This window comes from Megascapheus bottae, chromosome 16 (assembly GCF_031878675.1).
Source record: "Megascapheus bottae isolate mThoBot1 chromosome 16, mThoBot2.hap1, whole genome shotgun sequence".
NCBI lineage: Eukaryota > Metazoa > Chordata > Mammalia > Rodentia > Geomyidae > Megascapheus > Megascapheus bottae.
The window spans coordinates 12,191,640-12,210,347 of NC_143524.1; the positions used below are offsets into that span (position 1 = coordinate 12,191,640).

Consider the following 18,708-nt stretch of genomic DNA (forward strand, 5'->3'; position numbering starts at 1 on the left):
TATCAATGTATGTGAATTAATGCACCTTCTATCTGGCAAATATCATGTAACCCTTTTATTAATTACAATAAAAATATTTTAAAAAATGTGCATTAGAAAAGTCACACAGCAGGTGGCCCCCACCCAGTAGCTTGAGGTTTACATTCTACAGGCTTGGCATCCCAGCTGAGGTTGTTTAAATGAGAGGAGAATCCTGGGTGAGACTCCCAGAGTAGGGCTTTAATTCATTGTTCCATTTCTTAGCTCTTATTCATTTATCATAAACAGATAATACTATTTGTTATCCTTGACTTGCTTGCCCTTCATCCTCTGGCCTCTCCCATTTGCTATTCCTTTTCCTCCTTTAGTGGCTTCATCCAGAAAGTGGGCGGTATGAGTTTTGAAGGATGGGTCACTATGGAAATCAGGAGGTCTGGATTCCATCCCCCAATACTGTGTGACCTTAAACCGTCACTTCTTTTCGCTGTTCGATCTGGTGAGAATGAAGCCAACATGGGTGAAATCTGAGTTGTGAATGGAAAAAGCTGGGAAGTAGATGAAGTCTTTTTGCGTACCTGGATCTAACCATACCATACCTTGTCTCCCTTCCTCCCTCACCTTATGAAGAGTTGGATTTGGATTTTTGTCACTCCTGGCCAAACATGTTTTAATCTATGCTGTAAATTGTATATAGAAGAAAGAAAAAAGAGAAAGAAAAGAAGGAAAGGAAAGGAAAGAAAAGGATAAAGTTTGGCTAGGTGCTGAAAATCCTTAATCCTGGCACTGGGAAAGTTGAAGCAGTGGGGATGAAAAGTCTCAAACCAGCCTGGGTTACACAGTGAAACATTGTCTCAACTTACCCCCCCCCCCCCCCAAATAACAAAGATTTTCAAGTAACTACTAGGCTACTAGGCTACTGGGGCCTCTCTAACAATTGTTAGTTTTGATAATGAGGCCAAGGTCATGAGTTTAGGACTTTTTTTTTTTAAGTGCCTCTGTAACTTTCTTTTATTATCACCTTAGTCTTTGCATAAAGATACATAGTAATGATAGCAGGTTCCTTTTAAAGCTTAGTATTAAATATTAAATTCCTTCCTCCATTTTAAGTTTACTCTGCCAAGAAAAACAAAATTGAGATTCAAGTTATCGGAAGCCTGGACACATTCTCATGATTACCCTGGCCACATAAAAGTTGGTGGCTTCATTCTTCTGCTGTAAGCAGCTCTAGGCCTTAGAAAGGTGGGACCAAGTTAGGATTGTTTTGAAAAGTTTGCTACAAAAATGGATGGGCTAGTATAATAAATCAAGGTTAGAAAGTGAGGATGGGGGTAAGGGTAGGACATTTTCTTTCAGAAAAATACCCAGCATTTCCAAAGAGTCCTACTCCATAATTTTTTTCCCCCTAAAATGATTATAGAGGAAGGGATAAAATCTCAACATGAGCATCAAAGTCCTGTCTCTGAGGGCCCGTAGTTACCTGGAGGAGGGTGACCATCCCAGCCTCCTCAGTGGGGAATGAAGTTGATTGCCCAGTGGCTGTGGAAGTGAGCTGAACTCACTTGACTGGAACTCCATTCTATATGATGTTTCTTCTAAAAACAAACAACCCAGACTTCCTCTCACTTCAGTAAAGAACAATAAAGAAGTGTTTTTTGTAAGTCATGGGGCTTGAACTCTGGGCCCTGTCCCTGAACTCTTCAGCTCAAGGCTACCACCCTACCCTTGAGCCAAGCCCCACTTTCCCATTTAATTGGAGATAAGAGTCTCTAATCCTTTTGTGTCCAGTCTGGCTTTGAGCCTTGATCCTCAGATCTCTGCCTCCTGAGTATCTAGGAAAGGAGTTATTTTTAAAAGCATTTGGGAAGTTCCTCCTCCACTGCTCAGGTGGGAAGGCTCAGAGAAGGGAGTCATCCATACAGCCACCCTCTAGGCCATAATGGGATTCTTGAAGGTTGGAGACGGAGTAGAAGTGGACAAAAGCTGCTGCCACCACCAGGACATGGAAAATCTGATGAGATTGGAACCATAATGTCAAATTTTCCAGGAAAGAAACACTCAGGAATCTGGGAGACATGAAGGCCGGTTCCTGTGATGTATATCACAGCCGTGAGGAAGAACCAGCCCATCTGGCCCACTGTGGTGGTCTTGACAAAGCCCTCTGCAATGGTAATGTGCACAGTGGGCATGACATAGCCCAAACCAAGTCCCAGGAACACTCCTGCTCTTTCTGCCAGGGCTTAGGAGTGGCAAACTGGTCCCAGTATGCCACAATGATGGCAGAAATGCCCAGGACACAGACGATGGAGAGGTAGATTAGATGAGGCTGTGGAGAGCAGTAGGAGGAGCAATAGAGCCAGGGGATAAAGCTCTCCCCCACCCTCCATAATCAACAGAGCAATCCCTGAATAGTTCAATTTGGAAAAATTCTGAGAGACTTTTTCTGAATGACAATAGATGGTGTGAAAGAGCCAGGAGAAGCTGAGGCAGAGCACTGCACCCAAAAAGAACATCCCAAACACCATCTTCTCCTGCAGAGGGCCCATGAAGTACAAATTTGGTCCAAGCATGGTCAACGTTCCCAAAAGGAGAAACAGTACAAAACCAAGTAGATGAGTCCACATGTTGCCAGCTTCTGTATAGAGCTGGAAAATGTTCTTGAAGCATGCCTGAAAGGAGGGCACAGGTGGTCTATGGTCATGGAGCAGGGAGTCATTATGCTTCAGCCAGTCAGGAAGCACATCATATGCGATGACCTACTAACGTCCCTCCCAGACCGTATACACAAACTCCTCCATCTTATACACAAACTCCTCCATCTTGTCCATGGCATGGTGGGCCTGTAGGGTAAGTGTCAGCACCTGCTGACACTTCTTCCTGAGGCACTAGGCATATTTGTTCTTCAGCTTTGGTTGGGGAGACAGTTACTGGCTTGCTTTTGTTTTTCCAGCAGGGGTCCCAATTCAGCCAGTTCCACCATGTCAGTCTCCCTGTTATTGGCAGGAACCCCATTGCCCTGTGCTGCCACAAATCCTTTATGGGAAGACATCTGGCTGGCATTTCAACAATACCTCACAGCTACAGCTTGGGAGAAGGTTGGGGTCCCTCAGCCCCAAGAGACAGACATCTTCCAGTGATGGCAGACACGCTGGGTGGGCTCTGCTGGGGGCCCATGGTCCCCTGTGCTACATCTCACAGCGCTGGAGGCACCTGTGGCCAAGTGGCCCCAGATATTCAGCACCCTCTAAATTTAGGACTTTTATAGGTCATTAAGCATCACTGCACCACCTATCCTTGCTTCTGGAGTTTATGATTCAGTATATGGTATGTAAGAGCTCCTTGTGGTGACTGAGTCTCTTCCTGACAAAGTTTCTTTTCATTTACTTAGCATGCAAACTATATAGGCTAGTAAGTAACTCTTGAGAAATATAGAGTTCATTTGACCTTGCCTGCTCTGAGAAAGAAATATAAGCAATCTAAGAGCTTTTGTATCCGCTGAGTACCATTGAAAAATTAGGTGTTAATTTAGACCTTAACATTTATTATAAACACATATCATTTGTTACCCTTGACTTGCTTGCCCGTCATCCTCTGGCCTCTTCCCTTTTGCTATTCCTTTTCCTTCTTAGGATTCATGCTTCTCTTAGGAAACACCTTTATACCTCTGGTCCTTGACTGGAAACAGAGAAAGGTGAAGATAATGTTTATAGAAACACATCTGTATGGGGACTGGGAGTTTGGCATAGTGGCAGAGTGCTTGGCACTAAGACCGGGGTTTGATTCCTCAGTACTACGTACATAGAAAAAGCCAGAAATGTTGCTGTGGCTCAATTGGTAAAATTCCAGCCTTGAGAAAGCCCAAGGATAGTGCCCAGGCCCTGAGTTCAAGGCCCAGGACTGGCAAAAAGAAAGTGTTTAGCAAATAGCCCACAACACCGCAAAATCTAAGCCTCTAGTTTTCATTCAGCTTTCCTTTCTCCTCAAACATCTCTTTTCTTATAGAATAGGCCACAAAATAAAGATAACAAAAATAGAAGACAGAGCCAGGAGTTTGCCTTAGTGGTACAATGCTTGCCTAGCCTGCATGAAGACCCAGGTTTGATTCCTGGGTACCACAAACATAGAAAAAGCTGGAGGTGGTGCTGTGGCTCAAGTAGTAGAGCTCTGGCCTTGAGAAAGCCTAAGACAGTATTGAGACCCTGAGTTCAAACCCCAGAACTAGCCAAAAAAAAAACGAAAAAGAAAAAAGAAATACAGGTCAGGTACCAGTAGCTCATGCCTGTAATTTTTTGCTACTCGGGAGGCTGAGATCTAAGGATTGCAGTTGAAAGCCAGCCCGGGCAGAAAAGTATATGAGACTCTTATCTCCAATAACTGCCCCCCAAGTCCCTAAACCCCTAAAACAAAAGTGGAGCTGTAGCTCAAGTGGAGTACTAGTTGCAGCCGGGAGGCGGGGTGGGTGGGGAGGGAAGCTCAGGGACAGTTCCTAGAGTGCCTAGGTCCTGAGTCCAAGCCCCAGAGCATACACACATGCACACACCTTTTTTTCCCCCCCTTGATCTTCAGATGTGATAGGTCATGTTACAGTTTTGGGTCTGGTGTTTTCAGAACTTTTACCCTTTCCTATATAGACATTGTCCTTGATGACTTTGAACACTTCTCTGCCATGATTGTCAGACTAAAAGAAGTTTATCTAGTGGGAGTTAAAAATAGAAGGTTGTAGGAATTTGGACAGTTACAGAATCAATCTTTGTAAAATTGGTCAATAATGTTTAAAAATAGAACAAATAGTTTTTGTGGTTCTTCTGTCTGTTTTCACCTTCAGTTTACTTCCTCATCTTGTGATTCATTGGGTTTTAGTGGTTTGCCACTGCTCTAGTGCCACTTAAGATGCTGTAACTTGGTATATTTTGAACTTTCATCTAGCATGTACTTGTGCAAGAATATTACTTTTGGGAAAGTAATGTTCTTTCCAGATTACAGTCCAGCATTTTCATAGTCTTCCAAAGCAGATGTTAAAAATGATTGTTTTGATAACCTAAATGTGTTAAAATTCAACCTCATATATCTTAGTCTTCATTGTGCTATTCATCATAGTATTTATTGTCCTTTCATCCTCCATTTTTTAAAAAGTTGGTGGTGTTTAAAATTAGCTTTGGGGGGCCGGGAGTTTGGCCTGTTGGTAGAGTGCTTGCCTAGCATGCACGAAGACCCAGGTTCGATTCCTTGGTACCCCACATACATAGCAAAAAGCTGGAAGTGGTGCTGAGGCTCAAGTGGTAGAGTGCTAGCCTTGAGAAAGTCCAAGGACAGTGCTCAAACCTAGGACTGGCGAAAAAAAAAAATAGCTTTAATGTGTTAAATATGGTTTAAGTATTGTGCACTTTAAAAAAATCAGGATGCCTATTTAGAAAAGCTTGTTGTAACAAAAAGGGAATTTGGAAAGAAGCTATATATTAAGAGTCTGAGGAGAGTAGGTATAGCTCACTTATTTTTCTTTTCCTTGATTTTTCTTTTTTTCTTTTTTCTTTTTTCTTTTTTTTTTTAGAGTGAAGATATAGTCCAGAGAGGAAAGTTATACAGCTACAGGTATGGGCTAACAGCTGGATGAGTGTGTTCCCCCACCATCTTTTAACCTTCTTGCATGAGGCCTGCTGTGAAGATAGGAAAATGTTGCTTTCAGAAAGGTGGTGGTATTTCTACTACATTATTGTATGTAACTTGCAAAATATTTTTCCTTACGGAATTGGAGCTCACTTTGCCAACTTTCTCCTTAGCTGTGTCCCAAGGCAGGCTAGAAAACGATTGCCTGCTTTTGAGAGCTGGGAGGAGAATAGAGAATAGTATTTTGAGGAAGGAGTCTTGGAGCAATTAGGTGTCTACATTGCAGCTATCCAGTTAACTTACTATATTTCTCCTATTGTTAGGAGGCCCCAACAAGCTAGAAAAGATGAGCATGGAACTTACTGGATTCTACACATAATGTTATTCTCCTGAAATAAGAATTTGTACCACATGCTAATGTTTACACTCACTAGAGCTTAAAGAGATGTGTAAACTTTCAGTTTATTATTACCACTTAAGAATTACACTGATGGGGCTGGGAGTTTGGCTTAGTTGTAGAGTGCTTGCCTAGCATGCACAAAGACCCCCGGCTCAATTCCTCAGTAACACATACATTTGAAAACAAACAAACAAACCCGGAAGTGGTGCTGTCTTTCAAGTGGTTGGGCCTTGAGAAAGCCCAAGGACAGTGATCAGACCGAGTTCAAGGCCCAGTTTCTTTTTTTTTTTTTTTTACATTGATGTTTAGAATGCTTCTTGAATTTGAAAGTATGCCAAGTTGAAGAGACATTAAAATTTGAGCAAGACTATTACATTAGGGTTAGTCACAAACTCAAAAGAGGGTCTGAACTTGTATTTTTTCTGAGAAGATGAGTAACAGAAGAAGGCCAATCTGCTTATTATGGCTAAAAAGCCAGTCTGGGGACTGGGAATGTGGTTTAGTGCTAGAGTGCTAGCCCTGGGTTTGATTCCTCAGTACCACATACACAGAAAAAGCTGGAAGTGGTGCTATTGCTCAGGTGGTAGAGTGCTAGCCTTGAGCAAAAGAAGCCCAGGGACAGTGCCCAGGCCCTGAGTTCAAGCCCCAAAGGGAAGAAACAGAAAATATTCTCCCTTTCAAAATATGTTCTACCTTCCCTTCCTTGACTTTGCATTATCCTCTTAGTAAAGCATGTGAAATTTTTTGCTTTCAAAGAAACTTGTACACAAGATTATTCAACTTCATTTCCTTTTGTCCCTCTTCCTCCTTCCCTCCCCTCTTTCTTCCTCTTTGTTTCTCCCTCTCATTTTCTCTCATTCTCTTTTTCCCTCCCTCCCTCCTCTGTCCCTCCTCCCCCCTTTCTCCTTCTCTTCCCCTCTCTGCCCCCCTTTCCCTTTCCCTTTCCCTTTCCCTTTCCCTTTCCCCTTCCCCTTTCCCTTTCCCTTTCCCTTTTCCTTTTCCTTTCTCTTTCCCTTTCCCTGTGAGCTATGCTGTACCTTCAGCCCTGCTTGTATGTGTGTGTATGCAAGCGCGTGCGTGCATGTATGTATGTGCATGCTGATCTTGAAGCTTGAAATCAAAGCCTCACACACTTGCTTACCCTTTTTGCTCACAGTTGGCACTACCACTCCAGTTACTCCTCCAATATTTTCCAGTTAATTGGAGAGAATCTCTTAGATTTGTCTTCTCTGGGTGGTTTTGAACCACTTTTCTTTCAGCTTCAGCCTTCAGAGTAGCTAAGATTATAGATGTGAGCCACTAGTGCTGGCTCTTACTTCTTTTTTATACAAAAATTTAGATTTGAAGCAATTAACTGATTAGTTAGTGCTGGTACCAGGGCTTGAACTGAGGGCCTCCTCCCTCTCTTGCTTACTAACTTTTTCTGCACAAAGCGGACACTCTATTATTTGAGCTACATGTCTGCTTCTGGCTAATAGGAGATAAAAATCACTTGAATTCATCTGCCTGGTCTGTCTTTGACTCTTGTTCCTAGGATGATAGTCATGAGCCCTGACCACCCAGCTTGGGACACATTTTTTTATTTCATACCCCTCCCCCAAGTTCAGAAAATTTTGTATTGCCTAAATTTTTTTAGGTAAGTTTTTTTTTTTTTTTTTTGAGGGGGGGGGTGGCTCAGTTGTAGGGCTTGACCTCTGGGCCTAGGTGCTGTCTTTGAGCTCTTCAGCTCAAGGCTAGCACTCTACCACTTTGACCCATAGTACTACTTTTGATTTTCTGGTGCTTAATTGGAGATAAGAATCTCATGGACTTCGTTGCTCAGGCTGGCTTTGAATTGCCATCCTCCAAGCTCAGTCTCCCGAGTAGTTAGGATACAGGCATGAGCAGCCAGTGCCTTGCATAGTTCATTTCAGTAAGCATTATTTTACATGAAGAGGCATTGCATCTTTGTGTTCCTCTTCTTTTGACTTATTTTTTTTTTTCTTTCTTACCAGGGCTTGAACTCAGGGCCTAGGCATTGCCTCTGATCTTTTTCACTTAAGCACTCAAGTCTAGTTAGCTCTACCACTTTGAGCTATAGTGCCACTTCCAGTTTCCTGGTGGTTAATTGGAGATAAGAGTTTCACAAGCTTTTTGCCTGGGTTGGCTTCAGACCTCAGTCCTCAGATCTCGGCTTTCTGAGTAGCTAGGATTATAGGCATGAGCTACTGGTACCCTACTTAATTCCAAAAATTTTAAAACTAAAATTGTTACTCTAGCTGTTTGTTTTTTTTGTGGGGGGGTCCTTAATGGGACTTGAACTCTGGGCCTTGGTGCTGTCCCTGAGCTCTTCAGCTCAAGGCTAGTACCACTGCCTGTTTTCTAGTGGTTAACTGGAGATAAGAGTCTCACGGACTCTCCTGCCCTGCTGACCTTGAACCACAATCCTCAGATCTCTGCCTCCTGAGTAACCAAGATTTTAGGCATGAGCCACTGATGCCTGGCTTTGCTTCTTTTTTTCTATTTTTGTCCTCTGTGGCTTGGCAGTGATGAGGATACCTAATCCACTAGTCTGAGTTTATAACTTCTCTCTAGATTTTCTATTTGGCTTTTAGTTTTCTTCATATAACTGATGATGGTGTTTATTGACATAGATCTTGTTTTATCACTGAGTTGTTTTACTCTCTGATCTTTTCTGTGTTGCTGTAATCAGACATATTATTGCCCTTTGAAACCTATTTAGATTTTTGGGGTAGATGGATAAAATCTGTCCACCTGTCATTCTTCCTGGATATGTATGTCAAGGTAGGAGATTGTACCTGCCTTCTAGCCTTTCTTTGCTCAGCTATCCTTTTATTTACTCTCCATTTGGTAAAAGAAGCAATTTCTAGCATATCACTTTCTAACCCAGTTTTACAATATTTTCCTATTAAGTTTATTTCATGCCTATATTCTAAATGCAGGATATGTTATTTAGAATATTTACCTTATTTAATTTTGATCATGAATGATGATTTTGGTTTTTACTTTAAGCAGGCTGCTTGTGTCTATTTTCTCATGATCATTTTGAGTCATTGCCCTCAAAAAAGAGGTAGAGAATATTAAAAAGGCAAAGAAAACTGAGGCAACCAGACAAAAATTATGAAAATACATTGAGAATGCAAAAAAGAGAAGGTCTAACTATTCTGAGGGAATGTTAAGATCTTTTTTTGCAGCAAACCCTTGGTTATAACCATTGCCATGTCTTTATTTCTAATGTGTTCATTGTGAGAAAGATTTAGAACATAAATGTATTAAGTTATTTTTTAAGCAATGTGCAGTTTCTATGAAAGATAGAATTTTAATTCTTTTAAAATTTCCTTTAATATCTGCAGCTTTGTATCCCCATAATCGCTTTTATTTTCATTTGATAACCCTTTTTTAAAATTGAGTAATTTGTGATTAATTTCTCTGCTTTCTTTTCCCATGAGCTTGTTGGACTTAATTCTGGTGAATAACTTTGTAACTTGCTTCAAGATATGCACCATACTTGATGTAATAACATTGACATCTTACAGATTTTTAAAGCATTCCTGCTTTATAAATCATAAAATGGGTTTTAATAAATGTAAGCACAGACAGTTAGTGGGACCTCCATTCTCTGCTTCCTTTTTAAAATTTCTATAAATTGGCCAGGTGCTGGTGACTCATGGTTGTAATCCTAGTTACAAAGGAGCTGAGATATGAGGATCACAGTTCAAAGCTAGCTTGGGTAGGAAAATCTGAGGCCTTTTTTTAAATTTAATTTTTATTGTCAAGGCGATGTACAAAGGGGTTATAGTTACATAAGTTAAACAATGAATACTTTAGTTTTGCCAGTCCTAGGGCTTGAACTCAGGAAATGGGCACTGGCTCTGAGCTTCTTTTGTTCAAGGCTAGCACTCTACCACTTGAGCCACAGTGCCACTTCTGGCCTTTTCTGTTTATGTCCACTGAGGAATCAAACCCAGGGCTTTATGCATGTTAGGCAAGAACTCTACCACTAAGCCACATTCCCATCCTGTAGATTTCTTTTTGAACATTGTCACTCCCTGCCCTCATTTTCACTCCCTCCCTGCTGAGACTTACCTACAATTAACCACCAAAAAGGTGGAAGTGGATTTGTGACTTGTGGTTTGAGTGGTAGAACTCTAGCCTTGAAGAAAAACAAAAGGTGAAGGCAGCACCCAGGCAGGCCCTGAGTTCAAGTCCCAGAATTGGCTCGAAAAAACAAATTTTCATAATTTGGATTCTGGAAAGTTGTTTTGAACAAACTTTTTATGTTTGATGGAAAAATTGGTTTAAAAACTTTCTAAGCTGAATTTAAGGTTCCTTTTGTAGAGCACTGTATGAAGTCCCAAGTCCAATCCTTGGTACTATAAAACAAAATGAAACAAGCAAAAACCTTTAAGTTACGAGTGGTGGTATAAGCCAAGCCTGTAGTGATAGCACAAGGGAGTCAAGGCAGGAGAATATAAGTTCCAAGACCAACCTAAACTATATGTGGAGACCCTGTCACAAAAACAAAACAAGCTGGGTGTGGTGGTTCACGTCTGTAATCCTAACTACTCAGAAGGCTGAGATCTGAGGATCGAGGTTCAAAGCCAGCCCAGGCACTAAGGACTGTGAGGCTCTTATCTCCAATTAATCACTAGAAAAGGGGAAGTGGGGCTTGGCTTAAGGGTAGGGGGATTGCCTTGAGCTGAAGAGCCTCAGGGACAATGTCCAGGCCCAGGGGTAGTAGTAGCCTTGAGCTAAAGAGCTCTGAGACCAGGACCAGGCGGAGTTCAAGCCCCATGACCCAGCAAAAACAACAACAACAACAAAAAAAAAACCTAAAAAGCAAAGTAATACTTAGGCCTGGTAGATGGCTGAAATTCTAGTTACTCCAGAGCCTGAGATCCAGAGGATCCTAATTCCAAAAACCATAGACAGAAAAATCTTAAAAGAGTCTCTATATCTAGAGTGCCAGGAAGAAAGCTAAGAAGATAAAGCCTTGAATTTAAGCTCAGGGCACACATGGCATGCATGCAAGCACTCACACCCACCTCCCCTCTTACATCCCTTTTTAAGTCAGTGGCTTTGGTCTGTGATTTGAGGAAAATTATTTATGCTAGCTTTTTAAGTGTTTTGGATTTATGTACCGGGACTGGCTTTGAACTTCAACTTTCAGATCTCAGTCTCCTGAGTAGCTAGGATTATAGGAGTAAGCCATCATTATTTGGTTGGTAAAAGTTATTACAAGGAGTGAACATCCTTTCATATGGTGGGTAGTAAAGTCTCCGATATTCAGTACCTTTTGTTATTTGTTGGTGATCCCGTCCTCTGGTTGTAGAGCTTGATTTCAGGGCCTAGGTTCCATCCCTTTCGCTTTTTTCTTCAAAGCTGGTAGAGTGCCCAGCCAAATGTAAAAAATATTTTTTTTTTTGCATCAACAAGCCAAGGGGCCTGGAGTTTGGCCTAGTGGTAGAGTGCTTGCCTAGCATGCACTAAGACCCAGGTTTGATTCCTTGGTACCACATACATCATACACACACACACACACACACACACACTCACTCACTCACACTGGAAGTGGTAGAGCACTAGCCTTGAGAAAGCCCAAGGACAGTACTCCAGCCCTGAGTTCAAGCCCCAGGACCAGCACAAAAAAAAAAAGAGAGTCAACAAGCCAAGCACCCATGGCCCATGCCTGCAATCCTGGCTAGTCAGGAAGCTCAGATCTGAGGGATCCAGGTTATAAGGCAGCTTGGGCAATATGGTTTGTGAGGCTCTTATCCCCAGAAGTGAAGCTGTGGCTCAAGTGTAGAGCCTGGGAGCAGGAGGGAGAGGAAGCTCAGGGACAGTGCCTGGGCCCTGAGTTCAAGCCCCACGACTGCTATTCTACCCCCTCTTCCAGGGGAAGAAAATCTAGTTTGGGCTGGGCATTAGTAACTTACACATTAGAGTGGAAGGATTACTGTTGGAGGCCAGCTCAGGCAGGAGAGGAAAAGTTAGCCACAAATCTGGGTTGGAGGCAAGGCTCATGGTAGAGGCTCATCCTAGCAAATTTAAGGCCTTGTTTAAACCCCAAGATGTCTGCCCCTAAAAACCCACCAGCCAACCATAATTTGGATTTTGACTTAAAAAGATAATTGCTCAAGCCAGATAGCTTTCTATAGGGAAAGAAATGTCATCAGCTTCAGGTTACCTACTAGTAATCTAATCAGTCCTAGGTAGGGTTTCTGTCCTCTGTTGTCTCATATTTAGGGCTGGTTAAACTGTATGTTGGTTGTACAGTTTTCTCTCTGATAGACTTACTTGTATTTCCTCCTTTTATAGGATGGAATAGAATTCCTTCTACTTACACCTTCAAAGCAGTAGATCAGCCTAGCCCTGTTCTGTCTCTAAAATTCATTGTCATAGTTTTAGGTTTAAATGATTCCTTCTGGTGTTGGAGAGAAGATCCAGCTTCTTTTCTGTGTGCAGTCATTATTATTACACAGACCTTTTAGGCCTGTGCTATCTCATAATGTCTTCGACTACACACACGCACACGCACATTCTACTTGAATTTCATTAATTTACATGCTAAGTAAAACTCTTTTTCAAAGTTCCTTATGTTGTGAACTGAACTCAATGAAATGAAACCATTAGGTTGTGCTAGGCAAACCTAACAATAAAAATAGGTGTGTGTGCAGGAGGGAAGCCTGTGAAATTAGATAGCCTTTGGAAATAAGTTTTCAAGTCACTGCATAAATATTGAAATGCCACCATTTGTTGTTTAGAGAGATGTGAAGCTATATTGAGAACAGGAGCACACATCTGTCTTGATTACTAAGTATATAGTCCTTTACTGCTCACTTACAAATTTTATGCATGCATTCATTCCTCTTAGTTTTCACAACAGTGTTCTGTCCCCTTTGTGCTGATAATTGACACTGACCCTCTTCCTCCCACTCTACTTGGCGTTATGAATGCTTAGCAAGAACTGTACCACTGAGCAACAACCCCAGCCCTTAGCAGCAGTTTACAGGAGGAAGAGAGTATAACAAGCCACAGTGTCCATTTCTCTCTCTCTCACATGTTGGAGTATTTGTCCTTAGCAGACCTAGGTCTCTTCATTACCATCACATTGGTGGCATTTTTTCCTTACTAAAGTTAGCAAAGAACTGAAAAGGCGTTTTTTTTTTTTTTTGTTTTTTTTTTGTTTTTTTTTTGTATATTACTAAGAAAGAGGCAGAGCATTACTCTTCTCATTTTATATTCAGGCAAGTTAAGATTAAAAGAATTCATAAAGAAATTTTACCTGGGCTACCTTCTGCTAAGGAAACATGCACACTTTCATTTTCTAGGATCAGTGCAGTGGAAGTAATTGTGCATAAGCAGCATGCTTTTGGTGGCCAGTTTTTCAGCTTGCTGATTCTTTTGCTCTTCCTTGTTTTGTGACTGTTCTGAGATTGGATCCAAAATCTGCCCATTGCTGTCTTTGACATATGGAAACTAAGTTTAAAACCAAGGCCATCAATCCAGTTCTTTAAAAACATTTTCAGACTTATGTGGTGGTAAGATTTTGGATTTTTTTTTTCTTCAAGTAGTTTTATACTTTGAGAGATGTCAAAAACTGATTTGCAGGGAGGAGCTTGGAGTATGTGAAACAAGTTTGTTCTTCCGCTCTGTTGGCCACTGCTATCTTCATGGATCTGACACACTATTTATCTGACAGTGCACTTAGTACTGCTTCGCCAGGGAAAATCACACAAAACAAGCCTGGCGCATCAGCACTTTCATTGTGTGTGGGGCTGAGCCTCCCTTCACATGGTCACATCCCCATTTTAACCATTCCTCCCTTTCCCTGCCCTTTCCCCAGACCTGTCTGTTTCTGTTGCACTTACTGCTGGTTTCCCTGAGCGCCTGTTTCCACTTTGTGTTTTTCGTGGGGCCCAGGAAGCTAAAGCTCTGTGTATTTGTGGATCAGACAAGTGCAGCAAGTTAATATCATTGGCTTCTGAAGGGGAGTGAGGTGATGGCTGCGTTTAAGTTGGATTTCCTTCCAGAAATGATGGTGGATCATTGCTCTTTGAATTCCAGTCCTGTGTAAGTATTTTTGTTGTCTAATTTTCTCCTAAGCAGAGGAACTGGGCTGTTTCTGTTATTTTTGTTTGATGAAGTTGATCCCTTTCCTTAAAGGAGGGAGAAAGAATTGGGCAAGAAAGCCAGTCTAAATTCTCTCATGGTATCATTTTCTATTTTAGTCTGATTCTATCACATAACTGCCAATTTCCTCCAAGCTGTAACTAAATTCTTTGTGCAAGGGTACATTTGATGTATGATCAATTATAACACTAGTTCAGGTATGCAGGCTCCAGTCCATTCAAGCTGTAGTGTTTTCCTGTGAAATAGATTTTATAATTTTTTTTAAACTGCAGCTTTATTGCTTCAGGTTGGTCATATAATTTCGAACAATCTTTTGGGAATGCAGTATTGTTTTAATTATCAAATTAGGCTATCACAGAAGAAACAGATAGGCTGTTTTGTATTTATATCTAAAATATTTGCATGTAATGTGTACATTTGTGTAGTATAGTATTTTATATTGATATTGCAAGGTATAATCCTGAATTTAGATTCCCCTTCTCCCTCAATCTAATTGAAACCATCAGTCAAAATATGAATTTTCTTTGATCTCAGTCTCATAACCACATTTGTCTAGCTTCATTCAGTTTAGTGTCTTGGAGCCTTATGTTTTTCAGAACCAAGAATGTTAAATGGTACTCCCTATATAACAGGTGTTAGTGCAGGTCTTTGAGGTTAGGCCTTCATGTTTAAATCAGTCTTCTCTGGGATTAGATGGGACAGGTGTGGGTAATAGCAAATACTTTGTGGAATAGTTTAAGGGAATGATGATTCTAAATTAGCATTTTGCTGTTTTGAAATGAATCTTACTCCTTTTCTAAAATAATAGTTATATATATTGTCTTATTATAGTTCTTTACTACCAAAATGTTACTTTAGCAGTAAACAGATAGAAATTACTAAAATACCACCATCAAGACTTAGTATATAATAAAAGTATTCTTATGTTCCAGAGATTCCTAGATATAAGGCTTTGTTACTCAAATTTTACTTTACCTTATACTTTGTAATTGCCTAGTGTTCAGCCCTTTAAGATATAATATTATCTGGCTTCCTCCTTCTCCCTCCTCCCTCCCCTCTCCCTCCCCTTCTCTTTTTAAAATCTTGGAAGAGATTGAACGATATCGGTATTTCATGAAGTCCAGACCATGGACCACTGCATGAATGAACTTGACCTGGAATTTGAAATTCAGATAGTTATTATGTTAGAGTAGGGTTCAGTACTGTAGTTTATTTTGTGTGTGTTTTGTTTTGTTTTGTGCCAGTCTTGGGCCTTGAACTCAGGCCCTGGGTACTGTCCCTGGGTTTTTATGCTCAAGGTTAATGCTCTGTCACTTGAACCATAACTTCAGACATTTTGGTGTTTAATTGGAGACTAGTCAGATCTCAGCCTCCTGAAGTTAGCTAGGATTGCAGGCATCAGGCACTAGGCCCAGCCTCCCTGGGGTTTTAACATACACTATCTGAAGATAATACTTTTTTTTTTCTTTTTTTTTTTTCTTTTTTTTTTTTTGCCAGCCCTGGGCTTGAGCTCAGGGCCTGAGCACTATCCTTGGACTTTCTCAAGGCTAGAGCTCTACCACTTGAGCCTTAGCACCTCGTCTGGCTTTTTTCTATGTATGTGGTACCAAGGAATTAAACTCGGGTCTTCGTGCATGCTAGGCAAGCACTCTACCACTAGGCCAAACTCCTGGCCCCTTCAGATAATTCTTTTAACAAATTCATAGAACTATTTTACCTGATAAGGGGTTTTCAATAAAAATTTATCGTTAGATAGCCTCACAGACTTTTCTACATTGACTAACTTCTAAACCAGTTCTCAGATCTTAGCCTCCTGAGTAGCTAGAATGGTGTGAACTTCCAGTGCCCAGCTCAATACTGTATTTTAAGCATAATGTGTAAAGGTGTTTTAGTTATCTATCCCCACCTAACTATGAAGCCTGTTGGGCTTATTTTCCAAATGAGAAAGTCAGTTGAGAGAGACCATCTCTGCATTGCCTGAGAATAGTTAATGTCAGCTTTGGGCCTAAAATACTTAGTAATACCCAAGTTTTGTTTTTGCACACTAGACCAAATGTCAGTGAACAACTATAACTTCTCATTGCATAAGTCTTTGGATCTACTTTCTTCCCTCCCCTGCTCTCTCTCTCCCTCTTGTTCTTTCCATTCTTCCTTTCTTTTTGGTCAGTCTTGGGGCTTGAATACTGGGCCTGGGCACTGTCTCTGAGCTCTTCACTTCAAAGTTACTGTCACAGCACCACTTCCTATTTTCTGGTGGTTAATTGGAGATAAGAGTCTCGTGGACTTGGTTGCCTAGGCTGACTTTGAACCACAATCCTCAGATCTTAGCCTCCTATTTAAATAGCTAGAATTATAGGCTGAAATACCAGAGACAAAAACAATAAAGAACTTCAAAGAAAAGTGTGTGTGTGTGTGTGTGTGTGTGTGTGTGTGTGTGTGTGTGTGAGTGATTTTGGAGATTGAACCCAGGTCCTTATGCATACTAGGCAAACACTACCAGCTGAGCCATAGATAGCTCCAATCTAAGATGGAAATTCTTGAGAACAGTCAGTTCTCAATTCTCCTTACCCCCCCCTTTTTTTTCTACTTCAGAGAAGGCTATGTTGTTTTCTTGCCATATTGTGCCTGAAAATGCAACCAGAATCTTATTATTTCAAATTTTTTTTTACTAACTGGGAAGTGGTGAAGGGGGCTCTGGAAGCTCCAGGTGATCTTAGCTCAGACTTAAGCTTCTGCTGGCTTTTCTTCTGACTTTATTTGCACCTTATGGTATGGGCATTCTCCATAGGTTATATATGGAACCTTTTGCTTTCACCTGCTCTCCATTGCTTAAGTGGAACACTGATGTGCTGCTTGTGTCTTGGGTCTTATGAGCTTTTTAAAATAGCCTGTTGGATATCTCCAACAGCAGTTTTCCAAATTTCACCAGAACGAAGGAGTTACACTAACTTCTTCTACGAGATCACTTGAATTCCAAGTCCTTTAGTGAATCTGAACCCAAAATGAGGATGGGTTCCATAGGTTCCAATCTTGGGAGCTAATTTATGTAGAATCTTCCTGTTTTCATATTTCCTCATTTATTTCATTCCCTACATTATTTATTGCCAGGGCTATTTCTGCCCGCCATCCCTCCCTCCCTCCCTCCGTCCCTCCTTTCCTTCCTTCCTTCTTTCCTTTTTTCCTTCCCTTCCCCCTCCCCTCTCCTCCCTTCCTTTTGCCTGTACACTGTCCTTGGGCTTTCCTTAAGGCTAGAGGTCTAGCACTTGAGCTACAGCACCACTTCTGGCTTTTTCAATGTACATGGTACCAAGGAATCAAGCCTCAGTCTTCATGCATGCTAGGTAAGCTCTAGACCAAGCTCCCAATCCTCCTTTCTTTTGGGGGGGGTCAGTCTTGGAGTTTGAACTCAGGGCACTGTCCCTAAGCTTCATTTGCTCAAGGCTAACATTACCACTTGAGCCACAGTGCCATTTCAGCTTTTTCTGCTTATGTGGTACTGAGAAATTGAATCCAGGAGCTCCATGCATGCCAGGCAAGTTCTCTACCTCTCAGCCATATTCCCAGCCCCTGTTTCTGTTCTTTGAAAGTCTGACTTTATAGCTGAGATTGTCCACAAACTCATGTCCTCCTGCCTCTTCCTCTGCGCTGGAATTACAGCGCAGAGGTTTGCCAGGTATGTTAAAAGACAAATGTTACTTTCTTGTTTTAAAAAAAAAAAACAAAAAACCTTGAATAGGGGCCAGGAGTTTGGCCTAGTGGTAAGAGTGCTTGCCTAGCATGCACGAAGACCTGGGTTGGGGAAAAAAAAATTGAATAAAGTCCAAGCATGTCAGTGTACCATGGAAAACCTATCACTGATACTCTTCACCCTACTTTATGTTTGTCTGTTTCCATATATATATATATATTTTTTCATTTATTTATTTATTTAAATTTGTTGGTTGTGGGCTTGAACATTGGGCCTATGTGCTGTCTCTGAGCTCTTCAGCTCAAGTCTATCACCCTACCCCTTAAGCCACAGCTTAAGGTTTTCTGGTGGTTAAATGGAGATAAGAGTTTCATGGACTTTGTTTTTTTTTTTTTTTTTTTTAATTGTAATTAGTAAAAGGGTTACATGATATTTGCCAGATAGAAGGCGCATTAATTCACATACATTGATACCCTTTCACATGTCTTGGTACCCATTTCCCTCCCCCCCCACACCCAGTTTCATGGAGTTTGAACCGAGGCCCTCAGATCTCAGCCTCCTGAATAGCTAGGATTATAGGCGTGAGCCACCTCACCTGGCTGTCCCCTCTGTGCGCCCCTCCCCCATTTTTTGTTCTCTTCCAGCACACTCAAGTCTATTTTCTCATTTTCTAATGTTACGTGATTTTCCTTTCTACTCTGTTCTCCGTCTTTACCATTGCTTCAGCACTCCTGAGCTTTCAGTCCTCCATGCCATATGGCACGTGTTCCACTTGCCTACTCCATTCAGCTTAAATCCCTCCACACACCTCTTCCTTTCTCCAAATGAAGCAAAACCATGTTAAGTCACATCCTTTACAGAATATTTATACATGTGCTAAAGGATTTGAAGTATTAAAATCGCGTTC

The 18,708-nt window shown here is 41.3% G+C and overlaps 1 protein-coding gene and 1 pseudogene across 8 annotated transcripts in view; one reads left to right on the forward strand and one right to left on the reverse strand.

The window, feature by feature from the left end:
• Positions 1-18,708, forward strand: part of Celf1 (CUGBP Elav-like family member 1) — a 79,937-nt gene that overhangs the window by 33,233 nt on the left and 27,996 nt on the right. For 6 of the 8 annotated variants that reach the window (XM_090347707.1, XM_090347708.1, XM_090347709.1 and 3 more), the window contains exons 2-3: positions 5,525-5,565; positions 13,904-14,053. The exons of 1 other annotated variant lie outside the window; for it this stretch is intronic. In XM_090347707.1, coding sequence (XP_090203833.1) covers positions 13,983-14,053 — 71 coding nt within the window. In that variant the 5' untranslated portion in view covers positions 5,525-5,565; positions 13,904-13,982. The remainder of the gene's footprint in view (positions 1-5,524; positions 5,566-13,903; positions 14,054-18,708) is intronic. One more of the 8 variants, XM_090347713.1, reaches the window with a different exon arrangement.
• LOC150052880 (adiponectin receptor protein 1 pseudogene) lies at positions 1,874-3,025 on the reverse strand (annotated as a pseudogene).